A 22,772-nucleotide genomic window follows, 5' to 3' on the forward strand; every position below is an offset into this window, starting at 1 on the left:
TGCTTCTGCTCACACACACACACACACACACACACACACACACACACACACACACACACACACACACACACACACACACACACACACACACACACACACACACACACACACACACACACACACACACACACACACACACACACACACACACACACACACACACACACACACACACACACACACACACACACACACACACACACACACACACACACCTCTCCCTTCATTAAAACCATCACAGTAACATTAAGACATGGCTTAGAAAACTTCAGTACAATGATTATTATGGCATTTTCAACTTCAACACGGTCCTTTTTATGTTTTATCTTGATTTGTTTAAATCAAAACATAACACATGTAGTAGGACCAAAACCAGTACAGTGTGCTCAGATGATCCCGGTTGGTTTGAATTTGCAGCTTCAGTATTAACACCTGGGTGTGTAAAGGTAACAGTGACATTTCTCTGAACACACGCTGCAGACAGCCACATATTGCATTGACGTGAACACTGGAATACGGGCTCAGTAACGTCTCATCAGGGAGGCATAGGTTGCTGTCAGTACTGAAAGGAGATGACCGAGTTGACTTTGTAGACGTGGTACGATCGGTTCCAGAACACTCGCGTGAAGTAGTTTGTGTACGGTGAGTAGTTCATCTTGATCTCCTGGCAGAAGCGCCCGTGTTTGGAGAACGAGTACATCTCCCCTTTGTCGTAAACAACCTGAGACATGGGATAAGAAGACGGGAAAGATAATGGCGTTAAAAAAATTACTGTTGTATCAAAACTTTTTTTTTTTTTTACTTTTTTTGCAGATAATTAGAGGAGACGTCCAACACCACTGAAAAATCTCCTTTTTAAATGGTGGAGTCAGTGATTCTGGAGAAAGTTTGTTGTCAAAATCTGTAAATATTTCCTCATGAGCTGCTACCTGTTCGTACTCTGGACGTGCTGAAAAAGAATCTGGTGTTCATAACCAGCCTAGTCTATGTAAACTGGTATGTAAACAAAGGCTATGTAATCAAGGGGGCCCACCGTAGTTAGCAACATACACATTTACATAGCCTAGGTTTTGCATTAAAACTGGATTTTTTTCAGTGCACACACAGTACGTATAGGTAGCAGATCTTGATCACATATTCAGTGATTTTGACAAATAGGGATTTTGGCAACGAGCGATCTCCAGAATTGCTGACTCCACCTATAAATTAGAATTTCCTGTTGCCCTGTAATACCTCTATTATTGCATTTTTTTATACTGTAGCACTGTATAACCTAGACACTTGGAAAAACATTCAAAATCTACCTAAACAAACTCTTAATTGTCTCGTCATGGCAACAACATTCACTGTTGAAATCTGAAACAGACGGACAACACTCACATGTCCGTTGGCGATGTCCAGCAGGTCTTTGATCTTACAGCCTCTGTTCAGCGTCAGTTCGTTACAGATCGACTCCTCGACGATCACGTAGTTTGTCTTTTGGGACGTCAGAATCTTATAGACGTCCTCCGCAGATCTCAAGGAATACACCTGGTAAGTCTACAAGGACAGGGAAAAAAGATATTAAATTAAGTAGTAGTAGCTAGTTAGTTCAACCCATCTGATAAATAAAATATCTCATTCTTTCGAGCACTTTAATTAATACCCTTATTATAGAATGGGCAGTATAGAGGTTGCTGAAAATAAAAGGGACGGAGAATATACAACAATACTTTATAATTTTTCTTAAGACCCATTATAACATAGAGGCTCAGTCCTCAGAAGCAGCAGACCACAGGTTAGAATCCGGCCTGTGGTCTTTTCTCTGCATGTCATTCCCATCTCTGCCCCATTTCACCTCTGTCTCTCCAAACTGTCCAATAAAGCATAACAATGCCCAAAAAATCTAATCTTAAAAAAACGTTTCCTTTTGTCATCTGACTCACATCTTCGGTCCTCCTCAGCAGGTTGATGTCGGAGTAAAGCGGTAAACTGGTCACAGCTGAACCTGAACACAACTTGACGGTTCCTAACAGCTGAGGGCTGCCGGCGAATACGGCTGCTAGAGGAGCCTGAGACCTGCAGGACAAGGCAAGTTTATTTCTATAGCACAATTCAGACACAAGGCCATTCAAAGAGCTTTACATGGGCATAAAAACATTAAGATTAGAAATTGCATTTAAGAGATAACAAAACAAATAACAAAAACAGACAATATATACAAGAAAATAAAAAAGATGTTAACAAAAATGAAAGAAGATTCAACCATGTGAAGTCTTAGTTGGTGACACCCCCCTAATCAAATAACAGAGAGAGAGGCTGTGATAGGCCACCTGATCCAGCTGATCAGCTCCATTGTGTCCGGGTCGTAGAACTCCGGCAGATCAGACAACTCCAACAAGACACGAGGGCAGTACTGCAGGACAGGAGAGAGCACAGGATATTATATTCTTCTTCTTTTAAAATGTCTGTTCATAAGGTAAAAAGCTGAGGAGATATTTTAGAAAAGCTAGGTGTAAGCTACTGCTTGGATGAATTGCAGAACACTATAGCTATACATTAAACACATATTTTGGTCTTGTCCAAAACTAAAAATAAACTGGAAGGAAATATTCCATGGTATGAAGCTAATGCATGTGGTTGATATGTACTTCAATGTGTTGATATTGGAAAAATAAAAACATTTGTACAAAAGAAAGTTAAAGAGCAGAAAATCTCACCTCTCTCCACAAACTGAACCCTATGATGGTGGGAACCGCTGTGCTCAGGATCAGAGACTGGAATGTAAGAGGAAAAAATAAATTAATTAACAACCTTAGCAGAAACCTGGATGGTTCAACACTTGTAAATAAAATAAGTGATGGTGATTAGTTATCATTATAGTTGATTAAAATGAAAAAGTTATTTATAAATTCAATTTAAAACGTGTTTTTGGAGTGGATGAGGAGAGAAAGGAGTTTGTATTTTTGATATGTAGTAATGCACATTTAAAAAGTGTTTGCTGTTAAAGGTGAATATCACACTCACCAGGACTACAGGGTGGATGGACTTCAGTTTGAGCCACTTGAACACCGTCATCCAGAGCTCTGGAGAACAAACTCCGAACGCTGTGAACATGCAGACGTACGGCGTCCAGAGATATTTCATCCTAAAGGAAAAAAGGAAAACCAGTTAAAGGTGGAGTCAGAGATTATGGAGATTTTTTGTTGTTGTCAAAATCAGTGAAAATCTCATCACGATTCGCTACCCGTCTGTACTGTGTGTACGCTGAAGAAAAAATCTAGTGCTAAACACAGCCTATGCTCTGTAAACGCAGGGTTTTCTTGCAGCGCATTTTAGCAAAGCAAACCTCCCGTCTTGACTACTGATTTTCTTTTATTGTGATGAACGTACCCGTCAAACAGCAGCGCCAGGCCTCCGAAAAGCAACGTGTGGAAAACATGATAGATGACCTCGGGCTTCTCTCCTATTCGTCCATCTTCAAGTCTGAGGTCCGTTTTCATTGGCTGACCGCTGTAGAAAAGTTAAAACACTTTATTTTTAATTTACATTTTTACATGCATTTATGTAAAAATCAACATAGTTCACTCCGTGTAGTGAATCTTGAAAATATGAAAGTCTTCTTTTTTCAGATGCACCTCTATGTTATTATCATGTGTCTAACCTGAGTCGTCTGTAAATGGTCTGCAGGGTGGACAGCAGGCAGACAGTGAGCACCAGGAGGTAGAAGGGAAGGACCGAGGCCTGAGTCAGCCGCAGGAACAAGTCCTGATTGGGCGTCTGGAGACTCTCTTGGCACAACAGGAAGTTGGTGACAAAGTCTCTGTCATAGAAGGAAGTTAAAAACTTTGCCATTAAACTCTGCTGTTAGATAAGATGTAGGAAGAAAATAGCACACCGACTAATACAGACACCGCTTCAAAACCAAAAAGGATTATGCACAATGTGGCTAGACATTTTAACTCACGTTGTTGTGTTGAGCCCAAATTTTACTTCGAGGAATTTCAATATGAAGTCACTCTCACTCACAGGTATAAGTTTCTGTGGATGAGAGACAGTCATGATTAACAAACAATGTAATAATGACACAGTTAAAGCTCTTAACTTTGACAAACCATTTCTCTTGTGTTTTTACCTTGACCAAATAGCTGAAGGTGATCCCTGTGGTGAAGACCAGGTAGAAATGTAGGAAGAGTTTCATTATTCTGGCCAACAGTGGTCCCATCTTCATCTTTTGCTGCAGTAAAGATAAAGAAAACAGCAGTGAGAATGTGTTACTCTATTTAAAGTTAAAAAAAATTAAATTAAAAATCTAAAATAAAAAATAAAAATGTTATCTTAAATTATTAATTAGTTATCAAAAGCCAGTGATTATTATGTATTATTTCAGCACTAAAGCTCACACAGCTGGGATTCAGGGCAAGTCAACACGAAATGTCTATAATATGTTAATAAGGCTGAGTTGTGAGGTGAGTGAGAGACAGCTAACTCTACCTGGAAGTACCTCGCGAGCACTGAGCCGATCATGAGGCTGAGCAGAGGAGAGCTGAGCAGCGCAGGGTTCTGGAACTGGAACAGGTAGGCCAGGAACAAGGAGCTCAGGTAGATCTTATGAATGTCAGCCATCTTTAAATCGCAAAGAGAGAGAAAGAGAGAGGGAGAGAGAGAGAGGAAGAGAGGGAGAGGATAGAGAGAGAGAGAGACAAAAATAGAGAGAGAAAGAGAGGGAGACAGAGATAGGGAGAGAGAGAGAGAATAAAAGAGAGGGGGAGAGAGAGAGAGAGAGAGAGGGAAAGAGAGGGAGGGAGAGAGGGAGAGATATGAAGGAACAGTTTTTGACGACTACAGTTCGCATGATGCAGGAGGATCTGAAGATTCTGTACAATCAGCTATTTATAGGAACATTTACTGTATATTTTTTAATGGTATTTAAGCCCATTATAACAAAGAAGACAATAGTATGTTGCTCTATATTAACACTTTACAATTATAAATAAATAAAACTTTATGTAGATCTTCACTGATTTTGACAAAAGTGATCATGCGTTCTCCAGAATCACTGATTCCTTTTTTAAATGTGATTGAAGTCCTTTATTAGCTCAGGGCTCTGTTACCTTGCGTGGTGGCACCAGGTCAAAGGAGTCGAGCAGGAGCAGACAGAGGCCCTGGATGAAGAGCACGTAGTGGCTGTGTTCCCACATCAGCAGGAAGAAGATGGTGGTGGCACTCATGGTGAGGTAGCAGAACATCTACGGAGAAACAACACAGTTTATCACTGGGTCTGAATGAAATGTTGTTGTTGTAGAGGAGGATTATTTAATGTGGCTACGGGGAACTTACAAAATAGCACTTTTTTCGCTGATGGTCTTGTTCGCTGTTACAGGTCATTTAAAATCATCAGAGGACTGTTTCATAAACATTTAAAAGTTCCTCCTAGTCTATTTTAAGACAATGGTTTGATGAGAGTCTCACCTCAGTGGCAGAGCTGATGTTATTGGTCAGGAATCCCGTCAGAGCTGCGACCTGGCAGGAGAAGTACGGTAGCGCCCAGTTGTCCCGCAGAGGGATCGCGTGGTCCACTTTGGTGGTGTCCGGTCTGAGGGAGAAACGGCAGAGTTGAAACGAGGACAAGTCTTCATGAAACAGAAAGAAAACTAGAACTACCACCAGGAGTTTATATTTCTTAGTGAGGCATGGAATTACCTATTTAGCTTAATTTGACAAAAGTCTGTTTCTGTTATTCTTGAGACGAAGTTGACATTCATGCAAACTTGGCCCAGATTTTTCTACGGACAAAAGGACGCACATCGCACAACCCACAACCTCTGCACTATTGCCAGTGCAGAGGCATAAGTAGTTGTTTAAAGCATGTTATTATAAGGGTATTATATGTTAGGAACAACAGGGAAGACAATGGATAAAATAATATTGAAAAGGTTCACAATAACAAGTTTACTGTGTGTTTAGTCACACAGAGAAACCTACACTTTAGTATGGGGACCAACACAGCAGAATTCCTTCTCACCTGTTGATGACGTACCAGGCCACAGTCAGCATGCCGGCCACCCAGGTCCCGCTCATCACCCAGCTGCAGACGAACAGCGCCGTGACGTACAGCGCCTGGAGGCCGAACACCGCTCCAACATAGAAGTAGATCGGCTCCACAATGTCCTGAGAGCACAGAGAGAGAGAGACACATTATCCAGCAAGGCTTAAATGATATCGGCGAAATCTCTTTATATGGTTGTTTACAAACAAGCCAAGAATCCAAAGTCGAGTAATAAAGTGATTAAATAATAACAAGCCCAGTAGCATGACATCTTCGTCAATCCGATCTGCTATTATAATCAATTACGGATTAATGCAGTTGTTTTTGTTATTCTGGTGTCTAGCCTTCTGTACTGTCAGCAGATGAGGGCAGACTTCAGGGCTTTCAAAGGGAGATTTGAATACCACTTGTGCCATGCAGCTCACAGTCAATTAAAATGATAAAAAAAAATACATACTTTACCACCTCATATTACTAGATGAAAATAAAACATAAATGTGTTGAACACTCACCTGTGTTCCGGTGAATTTGTAGACGAAGCTGGTGATGAGCTCCGGATACAGAGAAAGGCGTTCCACTGCATTGATGGTCTGACCGGACACCGTCTTATTGTCAAACATCAGATCATAAAAACCTTAAAAACACACAAACCACAAAGGAACAGAGTTGATTTACAAGGAGAGAGTGACATGTATAGTGTATTTTTTGATGGTGTGTTTGGATATGTATTTAAAATTTCTTCACAGGATGGTCTGTACCTCTTTCAAAAGATGGTGCCGTCAGCATGTGCTTGTAGTAGTAATAATAGAGACCGCTGCCATCCTGGAAGGTCAGTTCCCGCTCTAGCTCCTAAAACAAATAAGAACAAATTCATATTATATTTTGATATGGCAGTGAACTAAAAAAATATAAATAAATTAGACAGTCACCCACCTGTCTTGTGGAAAACCAGAACTTCCTGTCATGATAGGAGGACAGATAAACGGCGTAGAGCATTCCGCAGCCAACTGCCGCCAGACACCCGAAGAACACCCGCACCACGCGCTGCAGAAAATGCGCTGAGGAGCAGAAAGATGAGAGGCAAAGTCAATTATCACAACAACACTATAAAAACTTATTTTGAAAGTATTTAGTAGTTTTTTTTATTTTAAAAAATGTTATTGGAGTATGAACAATGACACAATAATCTAATGTTTTGATAAACTGGATTTTGGATTTCCTTGAGCTGTAATCATCAAAATTAAAACGAAGAAAACCTTGAAATGTTTCATTTTCTGTGTAAACAAAAAAAATCCATAATATTAACCCTTAGGGCCCGTTGGTCCATTTTACGGACATTTCATTTTTCTTTTTTTGGATAATTTTGGCTGTGTTCATGCATATGGCATGAAAACTGGTAAGGAAGTGTATTTTTATATGATAATGTTATTTCCAGCTCAGCTCCTACAGTAAGGCTAAAATACACTGTATACAAACAAGAGTTACATTCAGACTGCTAAGGTCCATAAAACGTCCATTAACACCCATTCAAACACCATTTTTTCAACACACTGCCATTAAAGCATAATTGATGCATTTTTTTATATCTGGGTGTCAATCTGGGCTTCTACCTTGGAATTGATCATTTTTACTACTCTCCACCATGTTATGTCATTATGACCATATTTGGCATATGGAGAAAAAACAGGCTATTTCCACTAGATAGCACTGTCACAATCCCCCCTTCCTCTCCCTTTAGCTTTAACCCTGAGGAGTGTGTGTGTGTGTGTGTGTGTGTGTGTATGTGGGTGTGTGTGTGTGTGTGTGTGTGTGTGTGTGTGTGTGTGTGTGTATCCATGACCTATGACATTATGAGCAAAAGGCTAGTGGTTTTCAAGTGGCACTGTTTTCATTTACTCTGAATCCTCCTCCAGAGCTGGGATGTTTCCTCTGACTTTCAGTAGTGGAGAATTCAGTTGGCCCCACCAACACCCATACACAGATATACTCCTGCAGCCACTGGAATGTTACAGGGACCCACCTGTTACGCGTTAATGGAGGTTTCAGACACTGGTTGCGTTCCGAATCTCATACTCTTTCTTTTTTCTATTCTACATACTACATCCGACGATAAAAAGAATCTAGTTAGGATGCAGTAGGCATACTATTGGGACATACTTTACTCTCTTATTTCATCATAACATTGCGCCTTGATCTTGCCTCTTGCTTTTATATCCGTCGCATCCCCGTTTGTTTTCATATGGAGGCTTCGTCGATGTTACGTCACTTCACGTGCGCACTGGATTGTGGGTCAGAATCGCCCAAATAGGATGCAGTTTTCAACACTAACAATCTTGGCCGCATGAAGTAGGACATCCGGGTACTTCTAACCATCCTAAATCTGGCCATAAGAATCGGGACATCCTAAATCTTTTTTCTACATACTATATAGTAGAAAGTATGCGATTCGGAACGCAACCATTGTCTGTGTCAGATTCCTATTACTCGCTATCAGAATCAGACTCCATCACTGTTTCCAAAGCTTTATGTACTTCTTGTGTAAAGGCTCCCTCCATATTGCCAGGTAAGAAATAACTAGTTCCACAGTTTGCTTTGTATAAACTCTGGTTTCAATGGCAGCTGTGTAAACAGCTCAACGACTTGTTATGTGTCTCTGACGGCTGCACCTTTGATGTGATTGAAGATGGCCCATGTTTTAACTTATTTGAAGCAGTGCACTGCACATGCTTGTGTGTATGGACCTCAGGTAGGTGTGTGTGCTGTGCATTTATACAAAGTCATCTTTAGAGGGATTTTGAACCTCTGCATGAAAAACTACACATGGAACAGAGTGAATGAAAACAGTGCCACTTGAAAACCACTAGCATTTTGCTCATAATGTCTAGGTCATGGGGATACACACACACACACACACACACACACACACACACAGTCTCTCTCATACACACAACTTTATTTAGCCAATGATGTCCCTGTTACACTGTTCTTGGCCCGTTCACTGTTCACTTCTGGATAATAACAAAAAGAGTGGAAAATGTGCATGGACTGCAGGTGAGGTTCTTTTCCTAACACAAAAATTCAATTTATGATTAGTACTGATGTTGGTTTAAAATTCAAGCCTAAAAAAGTTGGAAAAATATCGATGTATAATATTTTTTATAGCTACCTTTTTCAAAAGTCCATTTTACGTACCTTAGCGGTATGAGTGTCAGTTTATTACACTGTACAAAAAATAATAATGCCTAAATATCTGTGTTGCTGCTCAGCATTGACATATCCCAGGCCTAATAATTCAATACAAAAAAAATTAGTTTGCATGTAGTATATTGAAAATAATAAACATTTTCAGTTTTTTCCTCCAAAATACGATGTCATCATGACCAAAACCTGGCAATTAAAGGGTTAACATCTTTTAAAATTCATGACTATTTTATATTAATAGTTAGGGCAGATGTAGGGGAAAAGAATTGGCAAAAAAAAGTAAAAAAAAATATTGTATAACATTTTTTATAGCTACCTCAATGAAATGTCCATTTTACGGACCTTAGCGGTACGAGTGTGAGTATTTGACACTGCACAAAAAATAATAATGCCTGAAAATCAGTTTTGCTGCTCATCATTGACACATCACAGGCCTAATAATTCAACACAAAAAAAATTAGTTTGCATGTAGTATATTGAAAATATTTCAGTTTTTCAGTTTTTTTCATCTAAAATACGATGGCATCATGACCAAAACCTGGCATTTAAAGGGTTAACATCTTTTAAAATTCATGAATATTTTATATTAATAGTTAGGGCAGATGTGGGGGAAAAGAATTGGCAAAAAAAAAGTAGAAAAAAATTAATGTATAATATTTTTTATAGCTACCTCAAGGAAATGTCCATTTTACGGACCTTAGCGGTACGAGTGTGAGTATTTGACACTGCACAAAAAATAATAATGCCTGAAAATCAGTTTTGCTGCTCATCATTGACACATCACAGGCCTAATAATTCAACACAAAAAAAATTAGTTTGCATGTAGTATATTGAAAATATTTCAGTTTTTCAGTTTTTTTCATCTAAAATACGATGGCATCATGACCAAAACCTGGCATTTAAAGGGTTAACATCTTTTAAAATTCATGAATATTTTATATTAATAGTTAGGGCAGATGTAGGGGAAAATAATTGGCAAAAAAAAAGTAGAAAAAAATTAATGTATAATATTTTTTATAGCTACCTCAAGGAAATGTCCATTTTACGGACCTTAGCGGTACGAGTGTGAGTATTTGACACTGCACAAAAAATAATAATGCCTGAAAATCAGTTTTGCTGCTCATCATTGACACATCACAGGCCTAATAATTCAACACAAAAAAAATTAGTTTGCATGTAGTATATTGAAAATATTTCAGTTTTTCAGTTTTTTTAATTTAAAATACGATGGCATCATAACCAAAACCTGGCATTTAAAGGGTTAACATCTTTTAAAATTCATGACTATTTTATATTAATAGTTAGGGCAGATGTGGGGGAAAAGAATTGGCAAAAAAAAAGTAGAAAAAAAATAATGTATAATATTTTTTATAGCTACCTCAATGAAATGTCCATTTTACGGACCTTAGCGGTACAAGTGTGCCTAATATTATAACGGGCCCTAAGGGTTAAAAAAAAAATTTACACACACCTGTATAAAAGTAAATACAATTGAAGTGAAACTTACACATAGGGGAACTGTTGGATCTTTTGACATCATTCTGAGGTGAGTTTGATTCTTCTGGTTTAACTTGAGTCTCGTCTTCTTTAACTCCATCATTCTGCGGCTTGTCCTTTTCAACGGACACACTCTCCTCCTCCTCATCCCCCTCTTTCACTGGCCCGTTCACATCTGATGTGTTATAACCATGATTACAAGTAACAGACAACACAACTAGTTTAACAAACTTGAAAGGATACGACACAATGTTTCTCTCAGCTCTGCAACCTTTGACAAGATTTGGCAACAATTGTCTTTATGAAGAATTACCTAAAGTCGTTGTATTTGTATAGTGTGTTGGCTTATGATGTATTTATTATACTTCTATAGAATCGTATTGTAATTTATTTTCTGTTTCTTCTGCTTTATTCTGTTGTGTAACATGTATTTATTTACACTAAAAATCTATGAATAAAGTATATGAAAATAACAGCAGCCTTTTATCAGCCATAACAACCATTCCGATTACTGATAAAGTTAACAGATGTTTTTGTTTTGTCCTCCACAAGAAGCTAACCTGTGTTCATTTAGCTAAACTATGCAGTATGAAGTAATTACTCACTTGTATTCTCTTCCTCTTCTTTCTCTCCCCCCAGCCTTTCTGTTTTCCGACATCTTAACTCCGTCATGTCGAGATATAAACATTTAATCCAAGAGGAGTTGTGCGATATGTTGAGAGTAGAGCAGCATGCTAGCTAACTAGCAGTTAGCTTACACAGAAAGCCCCTTTTTCAACACGATACTAAATATAGAAAAAGGCAGATGACAGTTTGAGATACGAATTCCACTTATCTCAGGATCAACACAAAGTTTCAAACCTGCAGAGGGACAGCTGCAGAGTTTGTGGTGTGAAGTGTGAGATTGAAGTTAGCTCTGCTGCTGCTGGCTGATACCGGCGGAAGTGACGTTTCGTGTTTAAAGAGACCAGAAAATCATGTGATAAAATCATAGATAGTGTGTAAAAGGGTAAAAACTGTTCTATACTATATATGGGTAAAATAGAAATAGTCGAATGTATATTTTTTTAGTTTTTTCTTGTTGATTAATCAATAACTGAGTAATATGCAAATAATTATTCCTTTTCAACCATTGTTTTACCTGCACACTACAATAAGATCCTAATATGATCAAGTGTACAACTGAGGGAAGACGAATTGTTTGTGTGTGTGTGTGTGTGTGTGTGTGTGTGTGTGTGTGTGTGTGTGTGTGTGTGTGTGTGTGTGTGTGTGTGTGGCAAGTGAGAGATAGACTCAACTGAAATGTCATAGTGAAAACAATTTAATTCATCACAAAAGATTTCCACTGGTGCATGCTGAATGTGCAGTTAATATCAAAGCAACAAAATGTAACTAACATTGACAAGTGGTAAATTACTCAATTTAAAAAATAAAGACCAGAGGATAAAACCAATGGAAACAATGGGCACGCACAAACAGTGAACGCATCAAAGACTTAACAACATACAATATTTCAGGTACCTACAAAATTTGATTCCAAACTTAAAAACAGGAGTAGAAATATCAACACCATAAATTAACATTGACAGTATATAAAACACACTTTTGGGACGTCACATGAACTTTAAACTGTGATATTTAAGGAGGTGTCTCTCTAATACACGTTAGGAATTCCATCTGAACTTTCCAATCCAAGAGGTGATACGAAACAATATAAACCCTATTTTTTTCTTCAACCTTTAACAACTCATTTTTCTGTGCTTATTCTTCTTCTGGTGATTCCTCAGAGCTCTGCGACTCCGCGCTCGGGGTTTTCTCAGCAGTCGGTGTGTCTGTATTTGAGAGTAAGAACAATGTTACTCTTTATTTTGAGGTTTTGCATGCAGCACAAACACCACATTTTCTTGCATATACACATAAAAAGCACACACACTTCTTAACTTCCTTTTTAGTTTAACTGAAGAGCCAATACTATTCGGACATGTAGAGAAAATGACTGGCAATAGCATAGCTCTGTTATGCCCTCATTTGAATATTAGCTCGCACAAACACAACTTCTTGCAAGGAGAATAATTTTGTGCGCTTTTAATGTGTATGTGCAAGAAAATGTGTGGTGTGTGTGTGTATTCTTGATATAAAGCCTAAACGGCAGCTCATAAGGTTACTTGATCAGTACCTTCACTGGGTTGGTTCACACTTCCGGTTGCAGCAGCCTCTTCGCCGTCACACCTCTCTAGAGATATTCTCACGGTCTTGGTGACTTCTGGGTGTCCTGCTAACTTGCTCAAGGGTTCATCGTCTGAGCTGTTGCCTGACCACACTGGAAACATATCAAGAAAATACAAATATAATAAATAATATAATAGATATAAGCCCCTTTTACACAGAGATTGCGGCATATTGACGGAACAACATCACTCCAATATGCCGTCCTTGCTTGCTTCTGTGTTATTTACACAGAACCAAGCAACGCCGGCCTGCTGGCGCATCAGTAGCCCCTTTTACACAGCGCTCCGGAATGAAAGAGGTGCACGTAAACAGCGTCAGGTGTGACGTAAACATTTAGCGCGCACCGGTCAGCTGCTTTACAACAACAACACTGGCCGGTGAATTGAGAGCAGAAGTGCTGGAGCTCGCAGTAAGAGGGCCGTATGTTACTGTCCCCGTGATGTGCCGGTTGATCTCGCTACGCGCTGAGTCCAACATCTCTGGGACTGTTAACCAAACTGACAAAAATCACTCCGCTGCTCACCGCTTCACCTCTGTGTCTGTGTGTGTGTGTTTGTGAGACTGGCTGTGAGCGAGTCTCTTTGTAAGGGCAGCGATCTGCCAATCAGACATACACATACACACAGTGTGTGAAGTCACGTTACTGTAGACAGAAATAAAGTGTGGATATACGCTCAGACTTAGGATAATAATAGCGGCGGCGATCCGGTCGCAGCCTAGCTTAGCCTAGCTTTCCCATTGTACAACTTCTCCTGGGCAGAAATAGACTCATACACTCTGCAAAATGAAGCGTGGGGGTTTGGATTGAGCAGCGGACCTTATAACCAGCTAGATTATACGCCGTTCCTTTTATTTGGTGATTTTTACGGGACATCGGGCCGCTGTGGTTAATGTTAAACACACGTCCTTCAACTGCTAACATGGTCGCATGTTTAGAACGTAGGCTATGGAACGTCAAACGCCCCCCTGTTCCGTAACAACAAACTGGCCGCATTTATACAGAGAGGCGGAACTGATTGTGTCGGGAATCTTACTACTAATCTCTCGCACCTTTCTTCCCTCGTTCCGCAACGGTCGCATTTATACAGCAGGGCGGAGGGACGAAATTCCGGCATATTCCTGGCTTTCACTGGCTGTGTAAAAGGGGCTATTAATACACCACTGAATGACATTATTCTTCTAAAATTCACAAACTTGTCATGGATATAAAGGATATGTGGGGGGATCTTCCACTCATGGTGTTATGGTTTTATGATTTTGTATGGTAAAAGTAATCTCCAAGTGTCCCTGGGCAAGACACTGAATCCTAAATTGCTCCTGATAGTTAGCTGCGTACCCTGCGTGGTAGCTGCTGCTATCGGTGTGTGAATGGGTGAATGTGTACAAATCAATGTAAAGCCATTTTACGTGTGTAACCATTAAACCACAGTTATTACCTGACTCAGGTGTCTTTGTTGTCTTCTTGGGAGCTGTGACCCTCTTCTTCTTAGGCGACGCCTTCGTTTTGTTTTTTGTCCTTTTGTCTGTGCTGTTCTTCTTCGCGATATTAATCAGCGGTTCATAGTCGGAGCTTTCATCAGAGGGATCTGCCAAACATCAAAAATATCAACCAGGATTTTAAAGAAATGTTTACCTTTTAATTATAATGATTACTCCAATGATCACTGCTACATTACCTTGACTCTTTTTCGGTCTGCCTCGCCCTCGCGCTACAGGCGTCTTCTTCGGGCTTTTCTTCGCTGGTTTCTTCTTGTTCTTGGCAATCACATCATCGTCCTCCGAGTTGCTTTCTGCAGATGAAGTGTCTGTATATACAGAAGAGGTAAGTACTTGAACAACTTGTTAAAGGTGGAATCAGCTATTCTGGAGAACGCTTGTCGTCAAAATCACTTTTTGTCCAGTCTCCTCAAGATATGCTACCTGTCCGTATTGTTTGTGCACTGAAAATAAAACAACACTGTTAATACACAGCTTAGTAAACGGGCATGTTGCTAGCTATGGTGGGCCCCATTTGTTTACATACCCTTTGTTTACATAACAGTTTACAGAGCCTAGGATGTGTATCAACGCCAGATTTTTTCGGCATACACAGTACAGACAGGTACCAGATCATGAGGAGATATTCACTGATTTAAAAAAAAGTGATTTTGACAACAAATATTCTCCAGAATCACTGACTCCACCTTTATCTCCCCTTCAGTCTGATGAAAGTGCTTCCTACCTTTTCGTGATTTGTCTTGTTTGGTTTTCAGCGGTTCATAGTCGGAGCTTTCATCAGAGGGATCTGCCAAACATTGATCATATCAACAAGTTAAATAAATGTTTACATTTTAATTATAATGATATCTCCAATGATCACTGCTACATTACCTTGGCTCTTTTTCGGTCTGCCTCGCCCTCGCGCTACAGGCGCCTTCTTTGGGCTTGTCTTCGCTGGTTTATTCTTGTTCTTGGCAACGAGCTTCTCCAGGGGCTCGTCATCGTCCTCCGGGCTGCTGTCTGCAGATGAAGAGTCTGTATAAACCCAAGAGGTCACTACTTGAATTTCTTGTTGTAATTTAAACCAATTAAAGGTGGAATTAGCAATTATGGAGAATGCTTGTCGTCAAAATCACTTTTTGTCCGAATAAGTGAATATCTCCTCATCATCGGCTACCTGTCTGTATTGTGCACTGAAAATAAAAAAACACTGTTAATACACAGTTTAGTAAACGGGCATGTTGCTAGCTATGGTGGGCCCCCTTTGTTTACATACCCTTTGTTTACATACAGGTTTACAGAGCCTAGGAAGTGAATTAACGTCAGATTTTTTCAGCATACACAATACAGATAGGAACAGTACCATATAGTGAGGAGATATTCACTGATTTAAAACAAAAGGTGATTATGACAACAAAGGATCACTGCTACATTACCTTGGCTCTTTTTCGGTCTGCCTCGCCCTCGCGCTACAGGCGTCTTCTTTGGGCTTTTCTTCGCTGGTTTCTTCTTGTTCTTGGCAACAAGCTTCTCCAGGGGCTCGTCATCGTCCTCCGGGCTGCTGTCTGCAGATGAAGAGTCTGTATAAACCCAAGAGGTCACTACTTGAATTTCTTGTTGTAATTTCACCCAATTAAATGTGGAATTAGCAATTCTGGAGAATGCGTGTTTTTGCCCAAATCAGTGAATATCTCCTCCCGATCTGCTACCTGTCTGTATTGTTTGTGCACTAAAAGTAAAAAACAGTGTTAACACACAGCCTAGACTTGGACATGTTGCTAGCTACGGCGGGCCCCCTTTGTTTACATACCCTTTGTTTACATACCAGTTTACAGAGCCTAGGCTGTGTATTAACTAGGGCTGTCAAACGATTAAAATTTTTAATCAGATTAATCACAGGATTCTGTGGATTAATCACGATTAATCACGATTAATTCTACCATTCGAAATAGGCCCAAATAATTTAAACATTTTCTTTATATTGTTATATGAATTGAAAGATAGAGGACAGAATATATACATTTAAATGTAGTTTTTTATTAATTGAAAATCCAAATGATGGTGTAAATACTGCAAATAAATTATAATCAACTAAAACATATGCTACCACACCATACTTCAATTTGGCTGTCTCTATTCCTATGTATTTGAGCAAATATAGCATAGGCTATTATAATAATGGCATGTATTTGGTGAATCCATGGTTTTGCATTCCTGAATACAACCTGATTGCTGTTTGTGCGTGTGTGTGTGTGAAAAAAATTCCACATGTGAAACGTGTTTATTTGAGTTTATGTGAATCACCCGTGTGTGAGTAAGTAGCCTACATGCAGTCCCGATCGCTGTTATAAGTTAGTTAGGCTATAGTTTATGCATGTTATTAACGGCCACGATTCGCGGGTCCTCGTCTCCTCACGAGTCACGAGTGGAGATAAGCCTGTGTTTCTTTTCCTGCGATCTATGCATGCTGATGTGTCTGTGAAAGAAGGAAAATAAAGAGCGGATAAACCATACTCCTCCTCTCCTCGTCTCATGCTTATAGTCTGACGTTTTTGGCCATAAGTGGTGTTCTGGCCGACACCTCTGAAGTGAAACCAGTGATACAGATCAGCGCGGTACCGGTAGGCTACATCCACCAGTTTCCTCCGCTACAGTGTGTGTGTGTTTGTGTGTGTGTAGCCCACGTTATGTTGATGTCACGTATTAATCACACACACCTCTGAAAACTGCAGACGTTTGTTTCCTCCCGTGAACGGAGCAGAATGTTTCTCCTGTTGCTTCCGAGAGCAACTGCCAGCCGCGACACAGACGTGGCCGTTAGCAGCAGTTATAGGTCCGTGGTTACTAGTTTAAAAGACAGACTAGCGTGCTGCTATGTTTGGCCGCGCACAGCTACTGATCCTGGGTCAGCCACAACGCTAGAGTGACTGTAGTGTAGAGCCGGTGGGATGCACGGGGCGGATCATTCTGCACATGCGTTAAATGCGTTAAAAAAATTAACGCCGTTAATTCCAGAAATTAATCACCCTGCGTTAACGCGTTAATTTTGACAGCCCTAGTATTAACACCAGATTTTTTTCAGCATACACAGTACAGACAGGTAGCAGGTCATGAGGAGATATTCACTGATTTTGCCAAAAAGTTATTTTGATAACAAACTCACTGACTCCACCTTAAATTCTCCTTCAGTCTGATGAAAGTGCTTCCTACCTTTTTGTGATTTGTCTTTTTTGGTTTTCTTGCCGTTGGTATTTTGCTCTGTGGGAGCCTTTGTCAAATTGGTCTTTATAGTTGCCAGGGTTTCCTCATCTGAGCCGTCACTGGAAGACTCAGCATATTTAACTAAAACAAATATAATACATTTATTATTAGGTACAAATGCTACAAGATAAGCATTTCAGATGAGATCCGATTTGCACATTTTAACACCTACCCTCTTTCCTTGCTGCGTTCCTCTGTGATTTCACTGGAGATGCTTTTCTAGACGGTTTGACCGGCGTCTTTCTCCGACTTTTCTTTGCAATTTTGCTCAAAGGCTCATCGTCCGAGCTGTCGTCATCATCCAGGGATTCTGTTGAAGAAAGAACAGAAGATAAAAATCAGTATCTGCAACAGAAAACAGCAACGTTGTATAGACGGGTGTCACCATTCTCCAAATCCTCGATTCAATTTGATTTTTGATTTTCTGAGATTTTTAATCCTGACCTGAACCCAAACACTAAATTCAAACAAAAAACATAAGTCATAAAGGGTACCCGGCTTGTAGTGACTCTTTGGAAGACGTTCTGCTATATTTGCAGTGATGTTTGTGGATGCATAGCCTACAAACTGGTTTCATTCAAAAAAGAAGCAGGAGTAGGTTCAAGTTCGGTTGACATTTCAGCAGTTGCCATGGTGTTTTTTTTGGCTGCAGCTGCAGGTAGGAGGCAACTAATGCACCTAAAACATGCTGTGTGTTTTTTCCCTTTCTTTGCAGGCCAGCCGAAACGTGTCTCTGTGGGTGGGGCTATATTGTCGATTCCATCTCAAATTTCGAAGGTCGAGATATTGACATCTTTTCGATAGATTTCCAACTTAGAATCGAGATGGTGAAACCCCTAACTGTGTGTTTATGCTGCCGGTGCATGGAGGGAAAAGGATCTTATCTTTCTTCTTTGTATTGACAGATTTCTTTGCCGGCTTCTTTGTGGCTTTGGCGATGTTTATGAGCGGTTCATCGTCAGAGCTTTCATCTGTATTTGAAGCTCAAACAATTACATACAGCAAAGAGTCAAAGCCATCCACTCACTATATAATATAACAGAAAACACAGCTGAAATATGGCTAACAATGATACAATGTAATGTAACTAACCTGCGTTCTTGTTATTTGTGCCATTGGATCTGCCTGACGAGTTGACTTTTTTCGCCGGTTTCTTCTTGGCTGGCGAAGAGACTTTTTTCTTCTTAATCAAAGGTTCGTTATCTGACGAGTCATCCGTGGCTACAACAGGAGGATACACAAACATAGAACATGTGCTTTCGCTTTGAATGGTCACAATATATGTAATTTTTTTTAAATATTTTACTTCAGCTGACAGGGTTGGTGACAGTCTGTTTCATGTTGTTGTCCTCACCACTTTTGTCCTTTTTTGATTTGTTGTTGGAGAGGAGCTTGGAGAGAGGAACGAATTCCTCAGAGCTGGAGGCGTCCTTCACTGACGAGTCTGAACGGGAGGAACACCGGTCAATACAACTCAAGTTTAGTCTGGTCAAACGGTCATAAGGGCTCGACAATAAATGTGGACACAATAAACTCCTGATTTTACTTTATTTAAAAAGGTCACATATTATGCTAAATGCACTTTTTAAATGTGTTCCAACATATCCATGGGTCCACGGTGTGCCTAGAGACTGCCAAAATATCAAAAGAAATAACAATCTCTCCTTTTCTCACTCTCCCCCTTTAGTGAGTCAGTATTTCACATTACTAGGAGCCAACTTAACACTTAAAGCTCACATATTATGCACTTTGCTGTCAATTTTATATGGTCTAAGTAGTCCCTAATACTTATTTTTTTAGATGTTTGCTGAAAAATCCGTTCCGATCATTTATTGTAGCAAGCCTTTATACCCTGATTGTCCTCTGGTCTCAGGATGACCTATATTTGTGCGATCTGGCTGGCCCAGATCGCACAAATCTGCCACCTCTCTGCCGGGCTTTCTTTATATGTCCATGGGGCTCTCCCACCGTCTCTGCCGTGCTCTCGCGATACTAGAGAGACACTGCGTGACTGCGAACACAGTGTTTACCCGGAGCTAAGCCATACTTTTAACAATTTGACATGACCTGACATGATTAAAACCAGTGAAAACAGTAGCTTCGAAGTTTGATTTCTACAGGAATATCTTCCCATCCTTTGTCATGTTAAAAACGAGTCATTTCCAGACTGCTGTGGGGAATATAAACAGCGTGTTATGAGCAAAACTTGGTGCTACAACCAAAGCTACATGGGCGCCAACGCTAAAAATAAGACTCAGACGATAAAATAAACTAAAAATACCACTAAAATCAGTGAAAAAAATATCTTCTAAGTTGACTTCCACACTATTAAAGGGGTAGTTCAGGATTTTAGACATAGGGCCTTATTCCCAAGTTAGCCTTGGTGTTCTTTATCAGTGGAGACCGTTTTCAACACATTTAATTCAGTCCTTCTAGTTGCAGAGTGCGCTCGTGCTAAGCTAGCGCACGGCATCGGGGGGATACCAGCCTGCTACTAAAACAGTCTTACCCACTCCACAGTACACCCGAGGCCAATCAATTATAACGCCAGACTATCGATGTAAATGTCTGTGTTGATAGAATAATTTTAGAAATAAAACCAACCTCGCATCGCATGAATTATGGCATTTTGAGGGACTACTTTCTTAGCAGCAGCGGACTTTTACTTTGCTATACCGAATATCTACAGCAGAAAGTAAACAGAGCAGCGTGGGACAGACACTGAAACTGCACTGCCACCAGTCTACCGTCATTCTGTCCCGGTTCTCTGCTGCAGCTCCAGCGGGGGCTGTCTCTACAGACGCTCTTTCTCTTTCTGCCCTTTGAGCATCCCTCTCAATTCTTCATCAGTGTATTCCGGCTCGTACAGGTATGGGCAGCAGCAGGTAAACAAACTATTATAGAGCCTGTAACCTAGGTATTAGTCCGCCGCTGCCGCAGCCTTCAAGGAATAAAGTCCCTCAAAATGCAATATGCGAGGTTGGTTTTATTTCTAAAATTATTCTATCAACACAGACATTTACATCGATAGTCTGGCGTTATAATTGATTGGCCTCGGGTGTACTGTGGAGTGGGTAAGACTGTTTTAGTAGCAGGCTAGGTATCCCCCCGATGCCGTGAGCTAGCTTAGCACGAGCGCACTCTGCAACTAGAAGGACTGAATTAAATGTGTTGAAAACTGTCTCCACTGATAAAGAACACCAAGGCTAACTTGGGAATAAGGCCCTATGTCTAAAATCCTGAACTACCCCTTTAAGTTCCAATCCTTTGTCCTGTTAAAAACAAGGTATTTCCAGACTGGTGTGGGTAATAGAATTATGTTTTTATGAGCAAAAGCTGAATGCTTGTCTCGAAGCTAGCTCGGAAGCTACCGGCTAAAAATACCACACAAATCAGTGAAAAAAATATCTTCAAAGTTGACTTCCACACTATTAAGTTCCTATCCTTTGTCCTGTTAAAAACGAGGCATTTCCAGACTGGTGTGGGTAATAGAATTATGTTTTTATGAGCAAAAGCTGAATGCTTGTCCCAAAGCTAAATAGCTATACACCAGTCAGGCAAAAATACCAATAAAAACATTTCTTTCAGTTTCACTGTTTGAAAAAACCCACAAGTAGCTTCCTATCCGTTGTGTTATTAAAAACGAGGCATAGACTGCTGTGGTTAAGATAAATTAGTGGAGTATGAGCAAAAGCATTCTGTGTTGGTGTATGTAACATTCAGGCTGTAGGCTACTATGGGCATCTTGTCGCTTAGCGGGGAAAGCAACATGGCTGTCACTTGGAAAATTTTCCATCGGATCTCGGGGCCATGGTCGTGGACCAATAAGAAATGGGGGGTGGGGTTATCATAGACTACTGCTAATGTGGGGGGGAAGCATGGACATATAAAGAAAATATGGGGATGTGGCTGTGCAGTTTATGACGTCATAAACCGCGAGAATTCTGAACGGAGTATATTGGGTGGGAGGGGTGGGGGTTACAGAAAGGGGGAGAGTGAGAAAAGGAGAGATTGTTATTTTTTTTATATATTTTGGCAGTCTCTAGGCACACCGTGGACCCATGGATATGTTGGAACACATTTAAAAAGTGCATTTAGCATATGGGACCTTTAACTCAGAAATGCAACACAATGTCTATGTTAGCTAAACTGTAGTACACGATGTAGTTTGTTCTGTGCAAAACTAGCTACACTGTAACAAATAATGTTAGAGTGGAAACGAGTGGAATGTCCACGTTTACAGGAAGTCAGACATTAAATGTATTTGGGCGCATTTGATAATCCAAAACAAAAAATACTAGGCTATATTCAAGCTAAGAAAAAAAATAGGCTACAACAGTGTAAAAACAATACTGTAATAATAGTCCTTTAGTTGTCAGGTGAATGCACTGGAGTAAAAGTGCACACCTGATAACTTAGGCTATATGGAGTAAAATCGATTTGAGGTTGTGTATTTGGAGCAGTGGTGTCCATGCTTTATTTTGGAAGTTGTAAGCTAAGTTTTTGTTTTTAGCCTTAGCCATAATGCAATGCAATACACGGTCTGTTCTCAGCTTAAATGTGCTATACAACGTTATTAATCAACTACCTTTAGAGTCAGCTGTTTTGCAGTCCATTTCTGTTTCAGTCAGACGAGTTAATAACACTCTTCATCCACCTACAGATGTTAAAACGTTAAACTCTTCCGGCTACACAACCACTGCGACACGGTGAGATAAAGGCATAAAAACCAGTTCCTCCACTTCACGTGCGGGTTTTCTTTTATACCGTTTCGCAATGAGAGGAAAAGAGGCGCGAGGGCGAGTGTTGATGACGCTCCCCGACGTCATTGGTGCATTGGTGATTTTAGAAATGCCTAGCAACAGACATAACTATATCAAGGCTGTAAAATATGGCAACAATGTATTTTACAATGTAGTGCCCTCGACTGACTGAAGTTTCATAGTTAATTCAACTTATGAATCCTTCACGACATATGAATAAATTGTAATACATCTTTCATAGATAAAGAAATTACTCATTGACTTGAGGAGGTCAGTAGGCTATGGCAGTTTATAGCTCAGTTTATTACACACAT

General features: G+C 40.0%; 2 protein-coding genes across 5 annotated transcripts; both read right to left on the bottom strand.

Moving 5' to 3' along the window:
* Positions 1-184: 184 nt before the first annotated feature.
* LOC307264566 (putative C-mannosyltransferase DPY19L4) lies at positions 185-11,636 on the bottom strand. Its single transcript, XM_080045998.1, has 19 exons — positions 11,332-11,636; positions 10,737-10,901; positions 6,962-7,086; positions 6,787-6,877; positions 6,541-6,662; positions 6,005-6,150; positions 5,452-5,575; positions 5,094-5,228; positions 4,474-4,605; positions 4,115-4,216; positions 3,947-4,020; positions 3,644-3,802; positions 3,373-3,492; positions 3,007-3,127; positions 2,700-2,756; positions 2,313-2,395; positions 1,926-2,058; positions 1,381-1,539; positions 185-721 (listed from the first exon to the last, which is right to left on the bottom strand). Exons 1-19 carry the CDS (start codon positions 11,396-11,398, stop codon positions 557-559), a joined length of 2,280 nt encoding a protein of 759 aa, XP_079902124.1. The 5' UTR covers positions 11,399-11,636; the 3' UTR covers positions 185-556.
* Positions 11,637-12,031: 395 nt separating this feature from the next.
* On the bottom strand, positions 12,032-22,447 carry LOC307263914 (uncharacterized protein). Of its 4 annotated transcripts, none has more exons than XM_080045211.1 (12): positions 22,284-22,447; positions 19,050-19,139; positions 18,788-18,916; positions 17,868-18,005; positions 17,645-17,776; positions 15,871-15,999; positions 15,326-15,469; positions 15,177-15,239; positions 14,632-14,760; positions 14,392-14,541; positions 12,903-13,046; positions 12,032-12,558 (listed from the first exon to the last, which is right to left on the bottom strand). In XM_080045211.1, the coding sequence occupies exons 1-12, from the start codon at positions 22,309-22,311 to the stop codon at positions 12,488-12,490; spliced, it is 1,347 nt and encodes a 448-aa protein (XP_079901337.1). In that variant the 5' UTR covers positions 22,312-22,447; the 3' UTR covers positions 12,032-12,487. The 4 variants fall into 4 exon arrangements, with proteins under 4 accessions (XP_079901337.1, XP_079901336.1, XP_079901339.1 ...); XM_080045210.1 differs by having other exon boundaries at positions 15,871-16,014; positions 22,284-22,445; XM_080045213.1 differs by lacking the exon at positions 15,326-15,469 and having other exon boundaries at positions 15,871-16,014.
* Between the last annotated feature and the right edge of the window lie 325 nt (positions 22,448-22,772).

Source organism: Ammodytes marinus (assembly GCF_949987685.1).
Source record: "Ammodytes marinus genome assembly, chromosome: 17".
Taxonomy (NCBI): Eukaryota; Metazoa; Chordata; class Actinopteri; order Uranoscopiformes; family Ammodytidae; genus Ammodytes; species Ammodytes marinus.